At 44.0% G+C, this 21867-nt stretch overlaps 1 protein-coding gene across 1 annotated transcript in view; it reads left to right on the top strand.

The window, feature by feature from the left end:
- The window catches only part of LOC115105584 (cell adhesion molecule DSCAM-like), a 153831-nt gene that overhangs the window by 90009 nt on the left and 41955 nt on the right, over positions 1-21867 (top strand). Inside the window, exons 4-11 of the mRNA XM_065007353.1 lie at positions 1439-1585; positions 1810-2088; positions 2270-2545; positions 3563-3859; positions 6021-6296; positions 12547-12825; positions 13916-14035; positions 14689-14868. Coding sequence (XP_064863425.1) covers positions 1439-1585; positions 1810-2088; positions 2270-2545; positions 3563-3859; positions 6021-6296; positions 12547-12825; positions 13916-14035; positions 14689-14868 — 1854 coding nt within the window. The remainder of the gene's footprint in view (positions 1-1438; positions 1586-1809; positions 2089-2269; positions 2546-3562; positions 3860-6020; positions 6297-12546; positions 12826-13915; positions 14036-14688; positions 14869-21867) is intronic.

Consider the following 21867-nt stretch of genomic DNA (forward strand, 5'->3'; position numbering starts at 1 on the left):
ACCTTATATAGACAGGTGTGCACCTTTCCAAATCATGTCCAAACAATTGAATTTACCACAGGTAGACTCCAATCAAGTTGTAGAAATATCTCAAGGATGATCAATGGAAACAGGATGCACCTGAGCTCAATTTCGAGTATCATAGCAAAGGGTCTGAATACTAATGTAAATACATTTTTCAGTTTTTAAGTTTTAATGAATGTGCAGAAATGTCTAAAAAAACTTTTTTTTCTTTGGCATTATGGGCGTGTAGATTGATGAGGAAAAACATGTATTTAATCAATTTTAGAATAAGGCTGTAACATAACAAAATGTGGAAAAAGTCAAGGGGTCTGAATACTTTCCAAATGCACTGTTATAGTGTATCTCTTTCTTTCTCTCTATTTCACCTTCTCTCTGTGTTTTCTCCTTCTTCATTTCAACTCTCCTCTTTCTATCAAATGTAAAATATCACAAGGTTGAATCAATATTCTTTAATTAAACATCAAGGACATGAACAGAGGTTCGCTACTGCCTTCTATGGATTCAAGTAGGATTCTGCACAAAGACCAATACAAAACAGTATGTCTCATTACTACTTTTTCCCTTCTATATCAAATAGAAAATGGGGTCAAAATAGTGTAGATTGTTGCAGTGCTGTAATGGGTTTTGTGTTTTACAGACAGTATTCAATAAGAGGTGTAGGTCACTGTTCCAGTTCTCATAGCTTCAACACCGACTGGCATAGATGGGAAGGAAATGGGAGGTACTGTGCACATGCCATTCGCAACCCCATCTTAAACTGCATCCTCCATCATCTCTGGCTGAGGAATATCCTCCCAGCTCCTGCTATGACAGCTCCGGCAGCTATCAGGCATTAGTCCTCCTAAACGTTGACGACCTCCCCCCATTTCCAGTTTTCCCACGAATTAGCATGATATTAGCACATCCGACCTGAGCTGCGCCGCGGTGCCATGTCAAAGCGCTGTGTGATCTCTGTCCCTGGATCTCTCTGCTTTAGTCTGAAAGAGAGAGAGTTCCGCCAGGGAGACAGAGCAGAGCGATGAGCTATGTGATAACGAGCGGTGTTAGACTGCCACAACACACAGCCGTGTCACATTCCCTCTCAGATGTGTTCAGCTAAATGGGCTGGAGCAGATGCTCAGTGTCTGGAGTCTCGTCGCCTGGCACATCACAGAAGACAACTCTGCAAATATTTACCAAGCCGCATGGATATTCTATATCAAGTTTTGCTATGGCTGTTTTTAGTGTTTTTATTTGTTGAATCATATCTGTACATGCAGGATGATTCTGATACCACCCTGTTGTGAATGAAAAAGAAAAAGAAAACATATACACCACACAGCTGTATGGTTGTACAGTATGTTGCTCCTAAGCTACATAAGCAGGTTGAATGCTGCATATGTCTAACGATTAGCTGTGTCTTGTCATGTTGCAGCGCCTCGGTTCCTCATCACCTCCACGGGAGCCCTGTACATCTTGGACGTGCAGAATGAGGATGGATTGTATAACTACAGGTGTATGACCCGCCACCGCTACACAGGAGAGACCAGGCAGAGCAACAGCGCACGCCTCTTTGTGTCAGGTATGCAGAGGGACAGTACAGCTTGGATACGAGTCTGTTGTGCAAGTTTGAGTGCCAATGATAGCCTGGAATACACTCTGAATATCACTAGGTTTCACTATTGTTTCACTTCACTCCTTCAATCTGGACCTGCTCCAAGCTAGTCAACTGAGTAATGCTAACAATGCATACTTTTGACCAAAATATTGCATTTCTCTCACCTTTGGCCATTGCTCCTCCCTCAGACCCCTCCAACTCGGGGCCGGTCATCCTGGATGGTTTTGAGCGTCGCGAGGTGATGACATCACACCGGGTGGAGCTGCCGTGCAAGGCGTCTGGTCACCCGGCCCCGAAGTACCGCTGGCTGAAGGACAACCGTCCGCTAGAGCCGGACAGCCGCTTCAGGCAGAGTGTGACGGGCCTGTTGATAGAGAGGGCGCAGCCCAGCGACAAGGGAAGCTACGTGTGTGAAGTGTGGAACAGCTATGGCAACGCAGAGGTGGTGGGGAGGCTGCAGGTCAAAGGTCAGAAATAGACTGTGTGCAGCATGTTGTGCTAAATGTACAGTATATTTGTTGTTCATCTGTTAATTGTATATCTGAAATACTGTTCAGAGTTGGATAATGTTCAAAGTTCATACATTTCTAGCTGATATACAGTATGTCGCATTGACAAGAGAATATAAGCTCCCTCTCCCTCTTCCAGAGCCCCTGAAGGCAGTGGTCAGCCCGAGGAAGGTGAAAGGCAGCGTGGGTAGCCAGGTGTCTCTGTCGTGCAGCGTGAGTGGCTCGGAGGAGTACGAGCTGTCCTGGTACCGGAATGGAGAAATTATCTACCCTGGGAACAGTGTTCGTATGACTGGCAACAACCGGGAGAACCTGGTCATGGCTGGGATGGCTAAGAGTGATGGAGGAGCCTACCAGTGCTTCGCTAGGAAAGGCAAGATGTCCGCCCAGGACTTTGTCCAGGTCATTCTGGAAGGTCAGTACTCTCAGTGGATGTCTGTGTGGTCAGGGGGTTAACAATGTTACTTTCAATCGCAGCAGAAAACCTGTGTGTTTTTGTTTTTGGGTAGTTGTGTGTTTTTAGTGTGTATGTGCATGTGAGCATTGTGTGACTATGCATCTGTGTGTGAGTGTCCATGCATGTGAGTGTGTGCTTGCCTGCATGTGTTTTTTTTGTGTGACTGCAGAATTGGGGAACACCAACCATTGATCAGGTGTCTGTGTGTGAGTGCTAATGAGGGCTGCAGTAAAACCCTGCCACAGCCCCTATGATTAGATTATCTGAACAAGCCTCACATTGCTCTCACGGCCTGAACTCTGTTGCTGTGGCAACTGTCTCCCATGGCCATGGACCAATATAAAGAGGGTATTGATAATCTATAATGAGGAGGAGGAGGAAGAGGAGGGGGGAGGAGGAGTAGGAACAATTCCAAATCCTCTTCACTGAGATATACAGTATTAGTGTGAATGGACACTGTGTGTGCTCATCATGATCCTTTGATGCATGTGACTTGAGGTCAACAGTTTTTTTTTATCCCTGATTTACTGTATCTGGCAAAGAGACAATGTAATGAATTCTCCTTTTATAAACTAGACATACTAGACATATATCTAGGATCAGTCGACCCAAACCTAATCATCACCTTGACCTTAAAGGAAAACTCCACCCAAAAACTATATTTTGGTATTTGCTTCATTAGTCCATTGTTGATATAATCCCAAAATGTTTTGCTTGTCAGCAATCAAGTTTTCAAGATATGTAACTTTCAAAATACAGAAATATGACCCGAATGACAAGTAAAACATTTGGGGAATATATCAACAATGGACCAATTAAACAAATACCAAAAAATACTGTAGTTTTGAGGTGGAATTTTCCTTTAAGGCGGATAAAATGCAGCTGACTTTAGATTGGTATCTAGATCTACTAGAAAACACGTATCTTTAACTCTAACCCACCTCCCATCTTGTCTCCCTCTCCCCCTCTCTCCAGACGGCACGCCCAAGATAATCTCTTCCTTCAGTGAGAAAGTGTTTGGAACCAACGAGTTTGTGTCACTGTTCTGCACGGTGAAAGGCACACCAGAGCCCAGGGTGATGTGGACGCTGGACGACGATCCGGTCATCAGGGACTCCCGCCACCGCATCGGCCACTACACCGACCAGGAGGGCCATGTGATCAGCCACCTGAACATCAGCCAGACAACAGGGCCAGATGGGGGTGTCTACCGGTGCATCTGCAACAATTCGGCCGGGGCGGTATCCTACCAGGCGCGAATAAACGTAAGAGGTGCTTGTCAGATCAGCTCCTCCAAAACAATTACATTTTACACATGTATGAATTTATGAATGATGAATTCATTTGTTGTTGTTGTTGTTGTTGTTTTTCCTGATGCATGTGTTTTTTCCCGAAGATCCTTTGAGAGTGCCTGACTAACCTCTTTCGAACTTGTTTCAGTGTCTCCTTGTTGTTTGTGTGTTCTGTGTGTGTTGTGTCTTAGTTGTGTGTTAGTTGTGCGTTCTGTGTGTGTTGTCTGTTAAATGTGTGTTCTGTGCGTATTGTGTGTTATTTGTGCATTAGTTGTGTGTTCTTTGTGTGTTAGTTGTGTGTTAGTTGTGTGTTCTGTGTGTGTTGTGTGTTATTTGTGTGTTAGTTGTGTGTATGTTGTGTGTTAATTGTGTGTTCTGTGTGTGTTGTGTGTTAATTGTGTGTTCTGTGTGTGTTGTGTGTTAGTGTGTGTTCCGTGTGTGTTGTGTGTTAGTTGTGTGTTCTGTGTATGTTGTGTGTTTAGTTGTGAGACATTTTTTGTTTCTTTCCTTCTTGTTTTGTTTACGTACTGTATGTCACAAATATGTGTATGTGTGTACATGTGTGTCTGTGTTTTTGTACATGTGTCTGTGTGTGAGCGTGTTCTATCTGGTCTGTTTTCCCCTACGGTCGTTCTGTCTGTGTCGATGTGTGTATCTTTGTGTCAACTAGCTCCCCTGTCTGTCTGTACCCATCTTTTTCCTTTTGATTTCATTTCCTATTCAAAACATGCCAGATTATCCTAGGGGCTCGTATAGTGTTGCGATCATCACTCACTGGTGTCAGCGGTAACTTCTCTAATGCCCTACTCCCTACCTAACATTCACTGATGGCTTTATATTGGGACGCCATTAAGTTGATTTACACTAGCACTAGCATTTGACTGAGGAGCAATCTACACTCAGCAGGGAGGTGCCGGGCAGCTCTATAGCCAGCTACTGTAAGACTGACTGTCACCATGGTTACTAGGGGTATATCTAGAGACTCCAGGCCCTTCATCCTCCACTCAATGCTAATTCATTACCTTATAAAGGCTCAAAACAGAGAAGGATAGGCCTTCTGTGTTAGATATTGGATAACTCATTTTGATGGTTTTCGCACTGGAAAGCACAATAATGTAGCTGAGCATGGGCTTAGTGAGGGGATGCTAAAGTCTCCAGTTCAGTAGGTTAGCTAGCCTAGCGCAGAAGAGAGCGGAGCTGAGCAGAGTGTCCATGTCTTCTGAATGCAGCCTGAGCGTAGAAGATAAATATCCACAGGTGGCATAGCAGAGACAGTGTAATGACTGTTTCTCACATTGTTTGCTTCTTAATCATGCTAAAGAGAGTAGCAACGTGGAAGCCTTTACAGTGCGCTAGAGGTGCACACCACCACAGATTTAGTTCAACTGTTCTATCTAGCTACAGTACCTAACTCTAGATTTGTACCTTTCTGTAAAGTGTTAGTTTTCCTATGGCTCCTATAGGCAATACAGGATGGATTGGGTAACTGTCATCTATCTACAGTATGTTAAATATCCTAATAGTCAGTCAGTATCCCTGGTAGGGTCTGTATTATAGAGCTGTGTTGGTTACATGCTGTTGGTTTTCCAGCAGTATGAGAGAGCGAGCAAGGGGAACATGAGTAATGCTTTTGATAATATGTTCATAAGTGGAGAGTGGGAACATTGGGCTCTAATGCTTGTCAAATGCAATCATGCCTGGCGTCTAGCAGGTGCTAGAACAGTGTGATAATATTCACTTCACCTCGGAGAGTTTAAAATAGGAAAGTAGGTACACGCCCTCTGGAACACTCAGCTATGGATCGGTCCCAGGGACGAGGAACTAGGGTGATTTTATATTACTATTATTCAATGAGATTTATGTAAATGATTGCCTTTTATTTCCTAATTACAGGAAAATGAGGTGTTGATATTATACTAATAGTAGGATATTGTAGTCATGGCACTTAGCAAGTCCCAATGGAGTATAGTATTTTAATATGCTTTACAATCTCCAATAAATGTTGTCCTTGTCTTTCAGAATGAATCCCTGTCTGTCTCCATGGTTTCTGACACACTTAAACATCTCAAATTTCTAAAGTTTCACATTTCTCAGCCTCAAAATCATTTTAAGAGAGGTATTTCTCTTCTGTCTCCATTAAGGGCCTGCCAGCATACGACCAATGAAAAACCTCACCGCCATTGCTGGGCGGGACATGTACATTCACTGCCGCGTCATTGGCTACCCGTACTACTCCATCAAATGGCACAAGGACGCCAACCTGCTCCCCTATAACCACCGGCAGCGGGCATTTGAGAACAATGGCACGCTAAAGCTGTATGATGTACAGAAGGATGTGGATGAGGGAGAGTACACGTGTAGCGTGCTGGTCTCACCTTCTCTCTCCACCAGCCAAAGTGTGCACGTCAGTGTGAAAGGTACAGTATGCACTCAAACCTTTAACCTACTCAGTTAAAGATATAAACCAGGGGTCCCAACCTGTAGAGCTATCTGCGGGCTTTATGCTATGTTCATAACCAAGTAGCAAGGTGGTAATTACCAGTTGTGAGGTTGTAAATTCAGGCAATGGCATCTAGAATAGGCTACCTGCCACCCCTCTAACATACATGATTCTACTCATGATCTACTCAGAAGGACCTTGATTTGATGAATCAAGTGTGTTAGAGCCTCTTGTATAGACACTTTACAGATATATGCCATAATCAGTAAAAGGTATGGCTCTTACAATCAAATCAAATTGTATTTTTCACATGCTTTGTAAACAACAGGTGTAGACTGACAGTGAAATGCTTACTTACAGTGCCTTGCAAAAGTATTCATCCCCCTTGGCGTTTTTTCTATTTTGTTGAATTACAACCTGTAATTTAAATGGATTCACCCCCTTTGCTATGAAGCCCCTGAATAAGATCTGGTGCAATCAATTACCTTCAGAAGTCACATAATTAGTTAAATAAAGTCCACCTGTGTGCAATCTAAGTGTCACATGATCTGTCACATGATTTCAGTATATATTCACCTGTTCTGAAAGGCCCCAGTGTCTGCAACACCACTAAGCAAGGGGCACCATCAGCAAGCGGCACCATGAAGACCAAGGAGCTCTCCAAATAGGTCAGGGACAAAGTTGTGGAGAAGTACAGATCAGGGTTGGGTTATAAAAAATATCCAAAACTTTGAATATCCCACGGAACACCATTAAATCCATTTTAAAAAAGTGGAAAGAGTATAGCACCACAACAAACCTGCCAAGAGAGGGCTGCACACCAAAACTCACAGACCAGCAAGGAGGGCATTAATCAGAGAGGCAAAAAAGAGACCAAATATAACCCTGAAGGAGCTGCAAAACCTCACAGCGGATATTGGAGTATCTGTCCATAGGACAACTTTAAGCCATACACTCCACAGAGCTGGGATTTATGGAATAGTGTCCAGAAAAAAAACATTGCTTAAAGAAGAAAATAAGCAAACATGTTTGGTGTTCACCAAAAGGCATGTGGGAGACTCCACAAACAAATGGAAGAAGGTACTCTGGTCAGATGACACTAAAATTTAGCTTTTTGGCCATAAAAGAAAACACTGTCTGGTGCAAACCCAACACCTCTCATCACCCCGAGAACACCATCCCCACAGTGAAGCATGGTGGTGGCAGCATCATGCTGTGGGGATGTCCTTCATCGGCAGGGACTGGGAAACTGGTCAGAATTTAAGGAATGATCTTTAAGTCATACCACAGCTAAATACAGGGAAAATCTTGAGGGAAACCTGTTTCAGTCTTCCAGAGATTTGAGACAAGGATGGAGTTTCACCTTCCAGCAGGACAATGACCCTAAGCATACTGCTAAAGCAACACTCGAGTGGTTTAAGGGAAAACATTTAAATGTATTGGAATGGCCTAGCCAAAACCCAGACCTCAATCCAATTGAGAATCTGTGGTATGACTTAAAGATTGCTGTACACCAGCAGAACCCATCCAACTTGAAGGAGCTGGAGCAGTTTGTCCTTGGGCAAAAATCCCAGTGGCTAGATGTGCCAAGCTTATAGAAACATACCCCAATAGACTTGCAGCTGTAAATGCTGCAAAAGGTGGCTCTACAAACTATTGACTTTTTTTGGGGGGGGGGGGGGGGTGAATAGGTATGCACGCGTAAGTTTTCTGTTTTTTGTCTTATTTCTTGTTTGTTTTACAATAAAAAAATATTTAGCATCTTCAAAGTGGTATGCATGTTGTGTAAATCAAATGATACAACCCCCCCCAAAAAATATATATTTTATTTCCAGTTTGTAAGGCAACAAAATAGTAAAAATGCCAAGGGGGTGAATACTTTCACAAGCCACTGTACGTGACCTTCCCAACAATGCAGAGACAAGTCTAAAAATAATATTTAAAAAAGTACATGAAGAATAAATACACAATAAGTAACTTGGTTATATAAGTAACCTGGCTATATAGACAGTGAAAAAGAGCTCCACCATGTGGTGGTCTCTAATAGAGGTGGCAGTTTAGATATAGGTGCAACTGCCCCAGCATCCCGGTAAGAAGACGGAAATGACCGGTAGGAGACAGGGATGCAATTCACACATTATTTACACTCTCAAGACAGGCACACACACACAGCAAACTGGAAGTGGACTAGGTGGAAGTGTTGTAGTGATAGTGATAGTGGTTTGTAGATCAGTGACTCGCTAACACTAGCGTGTGTTAGGAGAGTACAGGGCTGCAGAAGAAATGGTCAATGGGTTGTGGCCCAGCCGTTGATGTGCAGGGCAGAGGTTAATGCTCCTCACTCTGCCACTGCTTGCTGAAGACTTACCCCGGACTTGGCTAGATTGTGCTTTAATACTTGTCCTGGTCACACCTGCTTATTGGACAGATGTACTGTGGAGATGCAGTTCAGCAGGATCAAAGGTGGTGATGGGCGGTCAAATGTCCTAATCCGAGGTCACTGGTTGTGGCATGTAACTGGAGAGCTCCAGAGATGCAAACAGAGTACAAGACCATGGTGCTTGCCTACGGAGCTGTGAGGGGAACGGCACCTCAGTACCTCCAGGCTCTGATCAGGCCCTACACCCAAACAAGGGCACTGCGTTCATCCACCTCTGGCCTGCTCGCCTCCCTACCACTGAGGAAGTACAGTTCCCGCTCAGCCCAGTCAAAACTGTTCGCTGCTCTGGCCCCCCAATGGTGGAACAAACTCCCTCACGACGCCAGGACAGCGGAGTCAATCACCACCTTCCGGAGACACCTGAAACCCCACCTCTTTAAGGAATACCTAGGATAGGATAAAGTAATCCCTCTCACCCCCTTAAAAGATTTAGATGCACTACTGTTCCACTGGATGTCATAAGGTGAATGCACCAATTTGTAAGTCGCTCTGGATAAGAGCGTCTGCTAAATGACTTAAATGTAAATGTAATGTAAATGAGTAGCCTGTAAACAATGGGATTCCATCCCCCGCCTCTGCAGAGTCAGGGAGTCAGGCAGAGTTAGGTAGGCTACTTGTTTCAAGAGTTAGAGAGGGCTTTGAGTTAGTTCATGAGAGGGACTGTAAGGGTTTTCTACACATGTGGTACCAGTGCTGAGTTGATGTGCAGGGGTACGAGGTAGTTGAGGTAGATATGTGCATATCAAAATCAATCCAATTTTATTGGTCACATACAGATATTTAGCAGATATTATTGCGGGTGTAGCGAAATGCTTGTGTTCCTAGCTACAGCAGAAGTATTTAAGTGCAGTAGTATCTAAATCAATTCACAACAATACACACAAATCTCAAAGTAAAAGAATGGAATTAAGAAATATATAAATATTAGGACGTGCAATGTTGGAGTGGCATTGACTAGAATATATTAGAATACAGTATATACATATAAAATGAGTAAAACAGTATGTAAACATTATTAATAACCTCTCAGGGATAGGCGTCCCGCTAGCGGTGACTTCAGGTGAAACTGGAATTCAAATCACTTCAATTCCGGAATTCAATTCAAATAAATAATATAACAATTATGGATATTAAACATTTAGGTACATACCAGTATCTTATATCGGTTGAATGTTTAAATTCTTGTTAATCTAACTGCACAGTCTGATTTACAGTAGCTATTACAACGAAAGTATGCCAATGCGATTGTTTGAGGACGGCGCCCCACATCAAAATATATTTCCACCGGCACAGGTTTCATACATTCACAAATAGCGATTAAATTTTCACTTACTTTTTGAAAATCTTCCTCTGTTTTGTCATCCAAAGGCTCCCAGCTATAACATGTAGTGTCGTTTTGTTAGATAAAATCCTTCTTTATATCCCAAAAAGTCAGTTTAGTTGTCGACTTGTTCAACATGCAGAGAAACTAATCTGAAAATCTACCCCTAAACTTTGTTTCAACAAGTCAAAATACGTTTCTATTGACTCCTCAGATACCCTTAAATGTAATCAAACTATAATATTTCTTACGGAAAGAAGTGTGTTCAATAGGAAACTGATTTTAGCAGGTGCGTCTTGTCGAATTTCCAAGACTGTGTCCCTGTACTAAAACTGATATTTCTTATTCGTTTTGGAAGTTACAAGCCTGAAACCTTGAACATAGATGGCTGACACCATGTGGAAGCCATAGGTATTGCATCCTGGGAGCTATAACATTCTATTGTAAGAGCATGGTCTCTCAAAAACAAAATTCTGGTTGGTTTTTCTATGGATTGTCTACAGGATGGGACTAAGCACAAACACCTGAGGGGCTCCTGTGTTAAGGGTCAGCGTGGTGGATGGGTTGTTGTCTACCCTCACCAACTGGGGGTGTCCTGTCAGGAAGTCCAGGATCCAGTTGCAGAGGGAGGTGTTCAGTCCCATGGTCCTTAGTTTAGTGATGAGCTTGGAGGGCACTATGGTGCTGAGCTATGGTCGATGAACAGCCTTCTCACATAGGTGTTCCTCTTGGCCAGGTGTGGAGTGCAATAGATATTGCGTCATCTGTGGATTTGTTGGGGCTGTATGCGAATTGGAGTGGGTCCAGGGTGTCTGGGATGATGGTGTTGATGTCAGCCATGACTAGCCATGACTAACATTGTAAAGAATCCCATCGTCAGCTGATCTGAACATTCACAGCCGCTATGCCAGTCTGCCAGTACACTACAGTACATAACCTCAGACGGCTCTCCCCACTGAGCACAGATGTCAATTAAACGTCTATTGCATGTTGGTTCAACATAATTTAATTGAAATGACATGGAAACAACAATGATTAAACCAGTTTGTGCCCAGTTGGTCTTTCCTCAATAATGGTGCTGCATAATTTGAAGTATCAGAAAGAATGTACCAATCGGAATCCTCTCTCACGGGTCTCGGCGGCGCCGCCACGTTAACATTTGTGCGAGGTGGGGGAAATCACGCCGACTGTGGCCCTAAACAAAGCCCAGAACAACGACATTCCCACTGTACCTAATTTGCCTCTCAGCTGCTTAGCATTCTGAGGCTGCGGAGGAGGGGAAAAGAGTGGGAATCCCCAGGAGCCCATTATTCTTACTTTGTTGAGAATTAAATAATTGTTGAAGTGTCGTTTATTTCAATGTTATTTTAAATCATGAATTCTTCAAAGCATCTGCTTCGCACCATGGCTATAGTGTCCCCAGAGAGAGAGAGAGACAGAGTAAGAGAGAGTGAGAGAAAGAGGGAACAAGGGAGAGGTAGAGGACAACCAGCCTCTCCGCAAGGGGAAATGTAATTAATTTCTCTCTCTCATCTGCATCTCCATAGTGTTAAGCCAAGCTATTAATACATTTAGAAACTAGATGGGTGTTACGCACGCCTCTATGAAGAGGGAACGCGACACCCTGCTACAACTAAACTCTCCGTGAAGTGAAAAAGGTATGGACTGTAGGTGCGAGTAAGGATGACAACAGACAGAATGTGGTACCGTTTACAAGGACTTTATTCCTTCACACGGTAATATGGGGAAAAGGGGCTGGACGGAACCAAAGCAAAGAAAGTAAATCTCAAAACCTCCCCCTCTCCTATCTTACCTGCCTACCCACTACTTACCTAATTTAGCACCACCTGGTGCCCTAACCAAAAATACAGGGGGTGGTCCGCCCAGGTCTTACCTAGTGTGCCTAGACAGCGAATATGCTACGGGTATATGTATGCCCGCGGGCCTCTTGCCTAAGCACTCCCAAGGTGCCTTCCCCTTTCTCCCCCTGGGAACAAATTAAACAGAATATTAAACCATTTTTAAACAAACTAACAAACGACATCAAATAAGCTCTATCTGAGCAACAAACTCACAAAATATACCAACTCTCAGCAAAATCAACCTCTAGCAAAATCTCTGGCAAAATCTCAGAAAATCTCTCTACAAAAAGCTCTCCCTCCTGAACAGAACACTGGCATTTATATATCTTCAGATGGAATGGGTAATTGGAGACAGCTGTCTTGACAAGGGGGCGGAGTCAGCTCTCCAATTAGCCCTGGAGTCGACCAATCAGCTGCTTGAGGGCTTACCGGAAGCCATTTCCTGAAATAAACACATACACAAACACAAACTACAACACATAAACTGGGGAACGTAACAATGGGGATGAGGATGGTTGATCAGAACTAACTAAGTTGAATCCTTGCTTTAAGATACAAACATAAATACCCTTTCCATAACTCTACCCGTCTCTTTCTCCTGCAGTTCCCCCCACCATCCATCCCTTCGAGTTCCCTCGTTTCTCTATTGGCCAACGTGTGTTCATTCCGTGCGTGGTGATGTCAGGTGATCAGCCTGTCTTCATCACCTGGCAGAAGGACGGTCGGCCAATCCCGGCCAGCCTCGGCGTAACGATCGACAACATAGACTTCACCAGCTCCCTACGTATCTCCAACCTGTCTCTCCTGCACAATGGCAACTACACCTGCATCGCACGCAACCAGGCCGCCACCGTGGAACACCAGAGTCAGCTCATCGTCAGGGGTGAGGAGGGGGGGTGAGGAAGGAGACAGGTGAGGAGGGAGAGGAGTGAGGAGGGAAGAGAGTTGAGCAGGGAAGAGAGGTGAGGAGGGAAGAGAGTTGAGGAGGGAGAGAGGTGAGGAGGGGGATATAAACCAATGAGGAGATAAGAGGGTGAGGAGGGGAGAGGAGGGAGAGGGGTGAGGAGGGGGATATAAAGCAGTAAGGAGATGAGAGGGTGAGGAGGGGAGAGGAGGGAGAGGGGTGAGGAGAGGAGAGAGGTGAGGAGGGAAGAGAGTTGAGGAGGGAGAGAGGTGAGGAGGGGGATATAAAGCAGTGAGGAGATGAGAGGGTGAGGAGGGGAGGAGGGAGAGGGGTGAGGAGGGAAGAGAGTTGAGGAGGGAGAGAGGTGAGGAGGGAAGATAGTTGAGGAGGGAGAGAGGTGAGGGAAGAGAGTTGAGGAGGGAGAGAGGTGAGGAGGGAAGAGAGTTGAGGAGGGGGATATAAAGCAGTGAGGAGATGAGAGGGTGAGGAGGGGAGAGGAGGGAGAGGGGTGAGGAGGGGAGAGGAGGTTGAGGGGGGAGAAGATGTGGAGGGAGGGGTTGGGGGGAAGATGTGGAGAGGGGTGGGAGGGGGAGGGAGGGAGTTGATGTGGGAGAGAGGGGGGAGAAGGATTGACACCACTCAAAGATATGAGTCGAGAACGTATTTGCTAGTTTTTCCAGTATTCTGCAAGAGTAAACTCTCTTCATATGTTCCCCTACAGTTGGAGTGGATCCAAATCAACCTACCACTAGGCCTATGTTGGGTATAGCAAAAGAAAACCTATATGCTAAAACATAATATAACCCTAAACCCAATAGCAGTGTTGCACATTCTGTTTTACTGTAATCTTTTAATGTTGTGATGTGAGATGCCACTTATTCCACTACTGGGCTAATATGCTAACCCACTCGCTAGCATTGGCTCTTCTTGTTTTTCTCACACTTGGTGTGAAAATATAGCATTTCTAATTTGTGGTATTTAAGCCACAAGGTATTACAAACTCAAATCTACAACACCATAACAGATTAACCTGTTTTAATTACCTTTTGTTTGTTGCTCTCCCAACCAGTCCCTCCAAAGTTTGTGGTGCAGCCCAAGGACCAGGACGGCATCTATGGAAAAGCTGTGATCCTCAACTGCTCTGCAGAGGGATACCCCGTCCCTACCATAGTGTGGAAGCACTCCAAAGGTAAATAGGCCAAAATATAAAAGAATTGTGTTAAGTAGAGAGTTAATGTTTTGACATGGAGTGAAACAGGGAGGTACTGCATGAACCTGTCCAAATAGAACACAGATGTTCCGTTTCCATTTCAAAACGTTTTGCTACAGTGTGCACTACTGAGCATGACCCAGGATTAATTAAAAGCTATTCTTCTCCCTTCTGACCACTATGATGATATGTTTACACACTTGGTTCATGATTGAGGATAAATACCCTTCTGTAACTGTGCATCTTCCATTTCTACTCCTTTGACTATCTTGCTGAATTGCATAAACACAACATTGTCCTTCGGCAAGCTTTTTTTATTAAAGAGCATCTGTTTATGAGAGCCAACACAGCAAACACAGTGTCCACAGCCTTAAGGTTGAATTGTGAAAGCTCAGCGCTGCAACTCTAAACAAATGTAAAGAGGAAGAAGGGAAGGCAACATCTTCTCACGTTACCGTAAAGGAGGAAATGGAAATGGACTGTAGTTTTTGTTACTGCAAAACATCCATCCATTATGTAATAATTCTTCATAATTTGGTCATAAACTATGCAAGAGGTGTTTTTAATACATCTTACATCTTCCCCTCCTCCTCTCTCTACCTCCCTCCACCTCTCCCTCTCTCCCTCTCTAGGTGCGGGGGTTCCCCAGTTCCAGCCTATAGCCTTGAACTCGGGCTTCCGTATCCAGGTACTGGTCAACGGCTCTCTGCTCATCAAACATGTGCTGGAGGAGGACAGCGGCTACTACCTGTGTAAGGTCAGCAATGACGTGGGAGCTGATGTCAGCAAGTCCATGTACCTCAACGTCAAAAGTAAGTCATCTGTCATGGCTGTATTTTTATTTTATTTTTAATTTTACCTCTATTTAACTAGGCAAGTCAGTCAAGAACAAATTCTTATTTTCAATGACGGCCTAGGAACAGTGGATTAACTGCCTGTTCAGGGGCAGTTATCAGCTCGGGGATTTGAACTCTAACCACTAGGCTACCCTGCCGCTGGACTTCAGTGTCAAATGGAAGACCCCCCCCCATCCTGAAATGTATGTGTTCTCCAATGTAATTCAAAAATAATAATAATCCAAACTCAGTGTCAAAAGTAAGATTCCTCTTCCAGTCAGGATTATGTACCTTAACCTCTTAATGGGGGGGTAACATATACTACCTGACATGATGACTCCTTGCTGTCCCCAGTCCACCTGACCGTGCTGCTTCTCCAGTTTCAACTGTTCTGCCTTATTATTATACGACCATGCTGGTCATTTATGAACATTTGAACATCTTGGCCATGTTCTGTTATAATCTCCACCCGGCACAGCCAGAAGAGGACTGGCCACCCCACATAGCCTGGTTCCTCTCTAGGTTTCTTCCTAGGTTTTGGCCTTTCTAGGGAGTTTTTCCTGGCCACCGTGCTTCTACACCTGCATTGCTTGCTGTTTGGGGTTTTAGGCTGGGTTTCTGTACAGCACTTTGAGATATCAGCTGATGTACGAAGGGCTATATAAATAAATTTGATTTGATTTGATTTGAACATATGGAATTGTTTTAAGAAATGATACCACGGATCATTTAGATATTTTATTTGAAGTTTATGACCCCTTTCGGTATCAATTAGTTATATTTTTGTATTATTTGATAAAATGTTGAATTTGACCTTGACTATCATAGCCCAAAGAAAATAATTGAATAACACAATCATAAATGGCAAAAAAGACAGTCAAATGCATAAAGGAATAAGGTATTGAAGTGTGTCCTTTATCCTGGAGATATAAGAAAGCTCAGGATATATTTTAGTTTTTTTGGACATATACTTAACCCGTTATTTTTGTTGCCACAAAACTACCTCCATACTTCCATTCATTTGTATGGGTTACCTTCAGACAAGTCCTGTCGTAGAGCACAAAACTACCTCCATACTTCCATTCATTTGTATGGGTTACCTTCAGACAAGTCCTGTCATAGAGCACAAAACTACCTCCATACTTCCATTAATTTGTATGGGTTACCTTCAGACAAGTTCTGTCATAGAGCACAAAACTACCTCCATACTTCCATTAATTTGTATGGGTTACCTTCAGACAAGTCCTGTCGTAGAGCACAAAACTACCTCCATACTTCCATTCATTTGTATGGGTTACCTTCAGACAAGTCCTGTCGTAGAGCACAAAACTACCTCCATACTTCCATTCATTTGTATGGGTTACCTTCAGACAAGTCCTGTCGTAGAGCACAAAACTACCTCCATACTTCAATTTTTTGTCTGGATTACCTTTAGACGAGTCAAAACGGAGCAAAACTGAGAGAGAGAGTCTCCCCTTTCCATAGTGGGGTCATAATAGTTTGTAGGCCAAACCGTTTGGACACTACAGATGTTTTTGTGAGAAGACTGATTTTCTGGTGTCACATGCTCTGACAAACACCGCTGTAGCTCGGCCACCTTCACCGCAGATGGCCGACATGAGACGCAACCCATGAGACGCAACCCATGAGACGCAACCCATGAGAGGCAACCCATGAGACGCAACCCATGAGAGGCAACCCATGAGAGGCAACCCATGCAAAAAACCTGATATCTCTAGCTTAAATTGACAGATTTTAATGGGATTTTTTTATTATGTTACTTAGATTGACGCATGGTGCGTTAATAGACTCTTAATTAAATATGGTATGCATGTGGGAGCAGAGGGTTGAAAGAAGTAAGGAGAGCTTGGAGAGATCTCACATTTGATTGGTTTCGTTATCCAATAACAACTGCTTTAATTTCACTTGCTGGACAAGAATATAGTATCATGCATTCAATTTATATTATATCATCCATAAGAAATAAGTCCCCAAATATTTGGGGGAGATTATGTAATATTTGAAAGGGGTTGAAGGTGCTGAAAAAAAATCAAATTAATTTAATTTAATTTAATTTTACTTGGGTGGATGGAACTGGCTCTAGAGGTGGGTGATGGGCACAACACCACATCATGTCACTACCAATCAAATCCCAGTGGTTAGACTGGGAGACACACAATGATGGGAGATGGAGGGAGGAGGGAAAGAGGTAGGAGAGATGGAGACAGGTAGACAGGGCAGGGGAAATTATATTGTATCAGAATTTAAATACAGTTAAATATTACACACACAAATAAGACAGAGGGAGAAAGACAGGAAGAGAGGACAGAGGGAAATAGGAAGCAGAAGAGGAGGAGGAGAAAGACAGACACACAGAAGAGCAGCCTATGGAGGGGAGGGGAGAGAGAGAAGGGGGAGACAAGGGAGGGTGACGGACGGGTAGTCCATCCCTCCACCCCCCCCGGCCCTCTTTTCCACATGGCAGCCTCTGCCTGCATACAGAGTTCAGAGCCTAATGGAGGGGAGCTAAGTCCATGGCCACTCAGCGGATAAACGCCTGTGTTTCTCTGAGAGAAAAAGAGAGCGACGGATACTGGGAACGCTGCATGGTTGCTTTTGTGGGATATGTTCAGGCAGAAAGATACAGGGCCATGGTAGTGGTGGTGTCGTGGTGGCACCACACTGGTGGCCTCTCTGTCACAGAGCACAGTGACACCAGTCACTTAACATTTAGCCATTTAACGCAAAGAGACTACCCAGCACTATACTGGACCACCACACTGTAAATACAGAGCTAAAACAATGTGGCTCTTTGACATCCCTAGCACTCCATTCCCACACATGGAAACTCATTCCAGCACAGACCACTAACATGACAAAATCAAACAGAAATGGATGCTCGGGAAGACTCCATAAAAAGGCTTTCATGAATGTCTCTAGTGAGAGCCAACATGTAGCCTAGTGCTTCCCCATAGGTCTCCCTTTAGATGTTAAAGTCTATGATTATACTATACGTTTCGGCTGTAGATTTTTCCAATAGGAACACCTCCCTCTTCAGGTGAAAAAAGGAAACTGTTGAAAAAGTGAGGCCAGACTAATGTTTTCATCTTTCATGTTGAAGGAGTTCCCATTTGATGTTGATGTTGAATAGACTATGTAAACTGCACTGATTTGTAATATGAAGGAGGAACTGTTGATTGTCCTAAATCAACATAAACATTTTTAGCCAAAGTTTCTGGCTAAATTAGGTTCTTAGTGTGTCTGGGAGGTGTGTGTTGTTTATGTGTACAGTTGCAGTCGGAAGTTTACATACACCTTTAGCCAAATACATTTAAACTCAGTTTTTCACAATTCCTGACATTTAAAATTCCCTGCCTTAGGTCAGTTAGGATCACCACTTTATTTTAAGAATGTGAAATGTCAGAATAATAGTAGAGAGAATGAGTTATTTCAGCTTTTATTCCTTTCATCACATTCCCAGTGGGTCAGAAGTTTACAAACACTCAATTAGTATTTGGTAGCATTGCCTTTATATTGTTTAACTTGGATCAAATGTTTTGGGTAGCCTTCCACAATTTTCACACAATAAGTTGGGAGAATTTTGGCCCATTCCTCCTGACAGAGCTGGTGTAACTGAGTCAGGTTTGTAGGCCTCCTTGCTCGCACAAGCTTTTTGGAATTGAGGTCAGGGCTTTGTGATGGCCACTCCAATACCTTGACTTTGTTGTCCTTAAACCATTTTGCCACAACTTTGGAAGTATGCTTGGGGTCATTGTCCATTTGGAAGACCCATTTGCGACCAAGCTTATTGACTGATGTCTTCAGATGTTGCTTCAATATATCCACATAATTTTCCTGCCTCATGATGCCATCTATTTTGTGAAGTGCACCAGTCCGTCCTGTAGCAAAGCACCCTCACAACATGATGCTGCAACCTTCGTGCTTCACAGTTGGGATGGTGTTCTTCGGCTTGCAAGCCTCCCCCTTTTTCCTCCAAACATGAAGATGGTCATTATGACCAAACAGTTCTATTTTTATTTCATCAGACTAGAGGACATTTCTCCAAAAAAGTACGATCTTTGTCCCCATGTGCAGTTGCAAACCGTAGTCTGGCTTTTTTATGGTGGTTTTGGAGCAGTGGCTTCTTCCTTGCTGAGCAGCCTTTCAGGTTATGTCGATGTAGGTCTCATTTTACTGTGGATATATATTATTTTGTACCTGTTTCCTCCAGCATCTTCACAAGGTCCTTTGCTGTTGTTCTGGGATTGATTTGCACTTTTCACACCAAAGTACGTTCATCTCTAGGAGACAGAACGTGTCTCCTTCCTGAGAGGTATGACGGCTGCCTGGTCCCATGGTGTTTATACTTGCGTACTATTGTTTGTACAGATGAACGTGATACCTTCAGGCGTTTGGAAATTGCTCCCAATGATGAACCAGACCTGTGGAGGTCTTCAATTTTTATCTGAGGTCTTGGCTGATTTCTTTTGATTTTCCCATGATGTTAAGCAAAGAGGCACTGAGTTTGAAGGTAGGCCTTGAAATACATCCACAGGTACACCTCCAATTGACTCAAATGATGTCAATTAGCCTATCAGAAGCTTCTAAAGCCATGACAGCATTTTCTGGAATTTCCAAGCTGTTTAAGCACAGTCAACTTAGTGTATGTAAACTTCTGACCCACTGGAATTGTGATACAGTGAATTATAAGTGAAATAATCTGTCTGTAAACAATTGTTGGAAAAAAATTACTTGTGTCGTGCACAAAGTAGATGTCCTATAGTTTGTTAACAAGAAACTTGTGGAGTGGTTGAAAAATGAGATGTAATGATTCCAAACTAAGTGTATGTAATCTTCCGACTTCAACTGTATGTGTATGTTTGTGTACGTGTATGTCCTTGTGCGTGTGTGTATCTCTGTACGTAGCATGTGTGTGTGTGATCTCCTGCTGCACTCCTAAGGCTGGGCTGGGTGCTCATGTAATTCCAGTCACACAGTGTGGGAGCTTATACCCTTGTAGCTGTTATCTGGTCAGAGCAGAGTGTCTGTCTGTCTGTCTGTCTGTCGCAGCCAAATACTGCTACCTCATGACTAGCTCTCTGTCTGTCTGTCTGTCTGTCTGTCTGTCTGTCTGTCTGTCTGTCTGTCTGTCTGTCTGTCTGTCTGTCTGTCTGTCTGTCTGTCTGTCTGACTCAATCACTCATGTAATACTCTCACACAATTCCTCAAAAACACACACACACACAGTACATGTACCAGGACACGTACACTTACGAACAAGCACATACACACTGATATGGATAAACACAATTATACACTGTACACCAGTGGAGGCTGCTGAGGGGAGAGCGGCTCATAATAACAGCTGGAACTGAGTAAATGGAATTGCATCAAACACATTGAAACCATGAGATTGATGTATTTGATACCATTCCACCGACTCCACTCCAGTCAGTACCAGAAGCCCGTCCTTCCCAATTAAGGTGCCACCAAACTCCTGTGCACTACACACTTACATCTAGACACACACAGCAGAGTACCCACAGGAGTGGGAGATTTTCATCGCTGTGTAAATTTTTTGGACATAGGCTGCTCAGTATTGTCTGCACGCACACACACACACACACACACACACGCACACACACACACACACACACAGACAGATGTCCCTCTGCGTTGTGTGTGTGTGCGTGCGTACGTGCGTGCATGTATGTGTCTGTGTGTGAGCCTGTGTGTTCTCCCTTAGGTTGAGCTGATCTCCCGGATCAGGTTGTTGTTTTGATCATTGTGCGGTCGGATCGGGGCGATCGGGTGTTGGTTGTGTCTGCCCCTCCTGCTCTCTGGAACGTGAGCCTCCCTGGGAGCCCTGCTCCCCTTGTCTCCTATGGATCAGTGTGCTTGTGCCAGACGAGACCCTCGTTAACCCACAGGGCCTGTCCTCTGCTGACCAGGTGTAGTGTTATATACTGTACCCACACCAGACTGTATCCTCCTCTCCATACATGTAGGCACTAAGCATGCTGCAGACTAGCAGGTGTAGTGTTATATACTGTACCCAGATCAGACTGTATCCTCCTCTCCTCTACATAGACGGTAAGCATGTAGCAGACTGCTGGAGCAGTACAGGCTGTGCTGTACTGGTGTGTGTTGTTTATCCAGGCCATATGACACCACTGCTGCTTGGGAAGCTGCTGCCACTTAAGAGGCTTAGGTGTAAATTAGAGCAACACTGGAAGTGATGGCTGTAAAGTGGTCAGGTGATATACAGTACTGGATGAGCTTTTGACTGGGTGATCACTCATAGAAGTTTACCTGGCTGTGTTACTGGAAAATACACACATATAGGCATACACACGCACACGCACGCGCACGCACACACACGCACGCACGCACGCACGCACGCACGCACGCACGCACGCACACACACACACACACACACACACACACACACACACACACACACACACACACACACACACACACACACACACACACACACACACACACAGGCCATTACTGAAGAATCATGGTCCTCACAGGCTGCTACTGTAATTCAGCGGTTTAGACAGATTCCATTCGGCCAGGCTATTGTGGCAGAGGCATGGGGAAATTAATTGCGGCTGTTGTGATGTCATAGTGAGACGTTTTCATTGTTATTAGTGTCTGTGCATAGGCTAATGCCTAACCATAATACACCATGCATCAACACATTGGAACGCTGTCACAGACGCCCACAGCCAGCAGAAATAGCTTATGTTGCACTAGCAGTATTTTCACAGCTTTATGTGTGTGCGTGCGTGCATGTGTACGTGTGTGCGTACATGTGTACGTGCGTGCGTGCAAGTGTACATTCACAGTATTCATACTTTATATATCATAGGTTCAGAATATTTGGCATATTGCCTAGACACGTTAACACTTCATTCTACCTTCCCTTGCCCTTATTTAGATTTTGTGCTGCTGAGGGAACCAAAA

This window comes from Oncorhynchus nerka, linkage group LG22, assembly GCF_034236695.1.
Source record: "Oncorhynchus nerka isolate Pitt River linkage group LG22, Oner_Uvic_2.0, whole genome shotgun sequence".
Classification (NCBI taxonomy): domain Eukaryota; kingdom Metazoa; phylum Chordata; class Actinopteri; order Salmoniformes; family Salmonidae; genus Oncorhynchus; species Oncorhynchus nerka.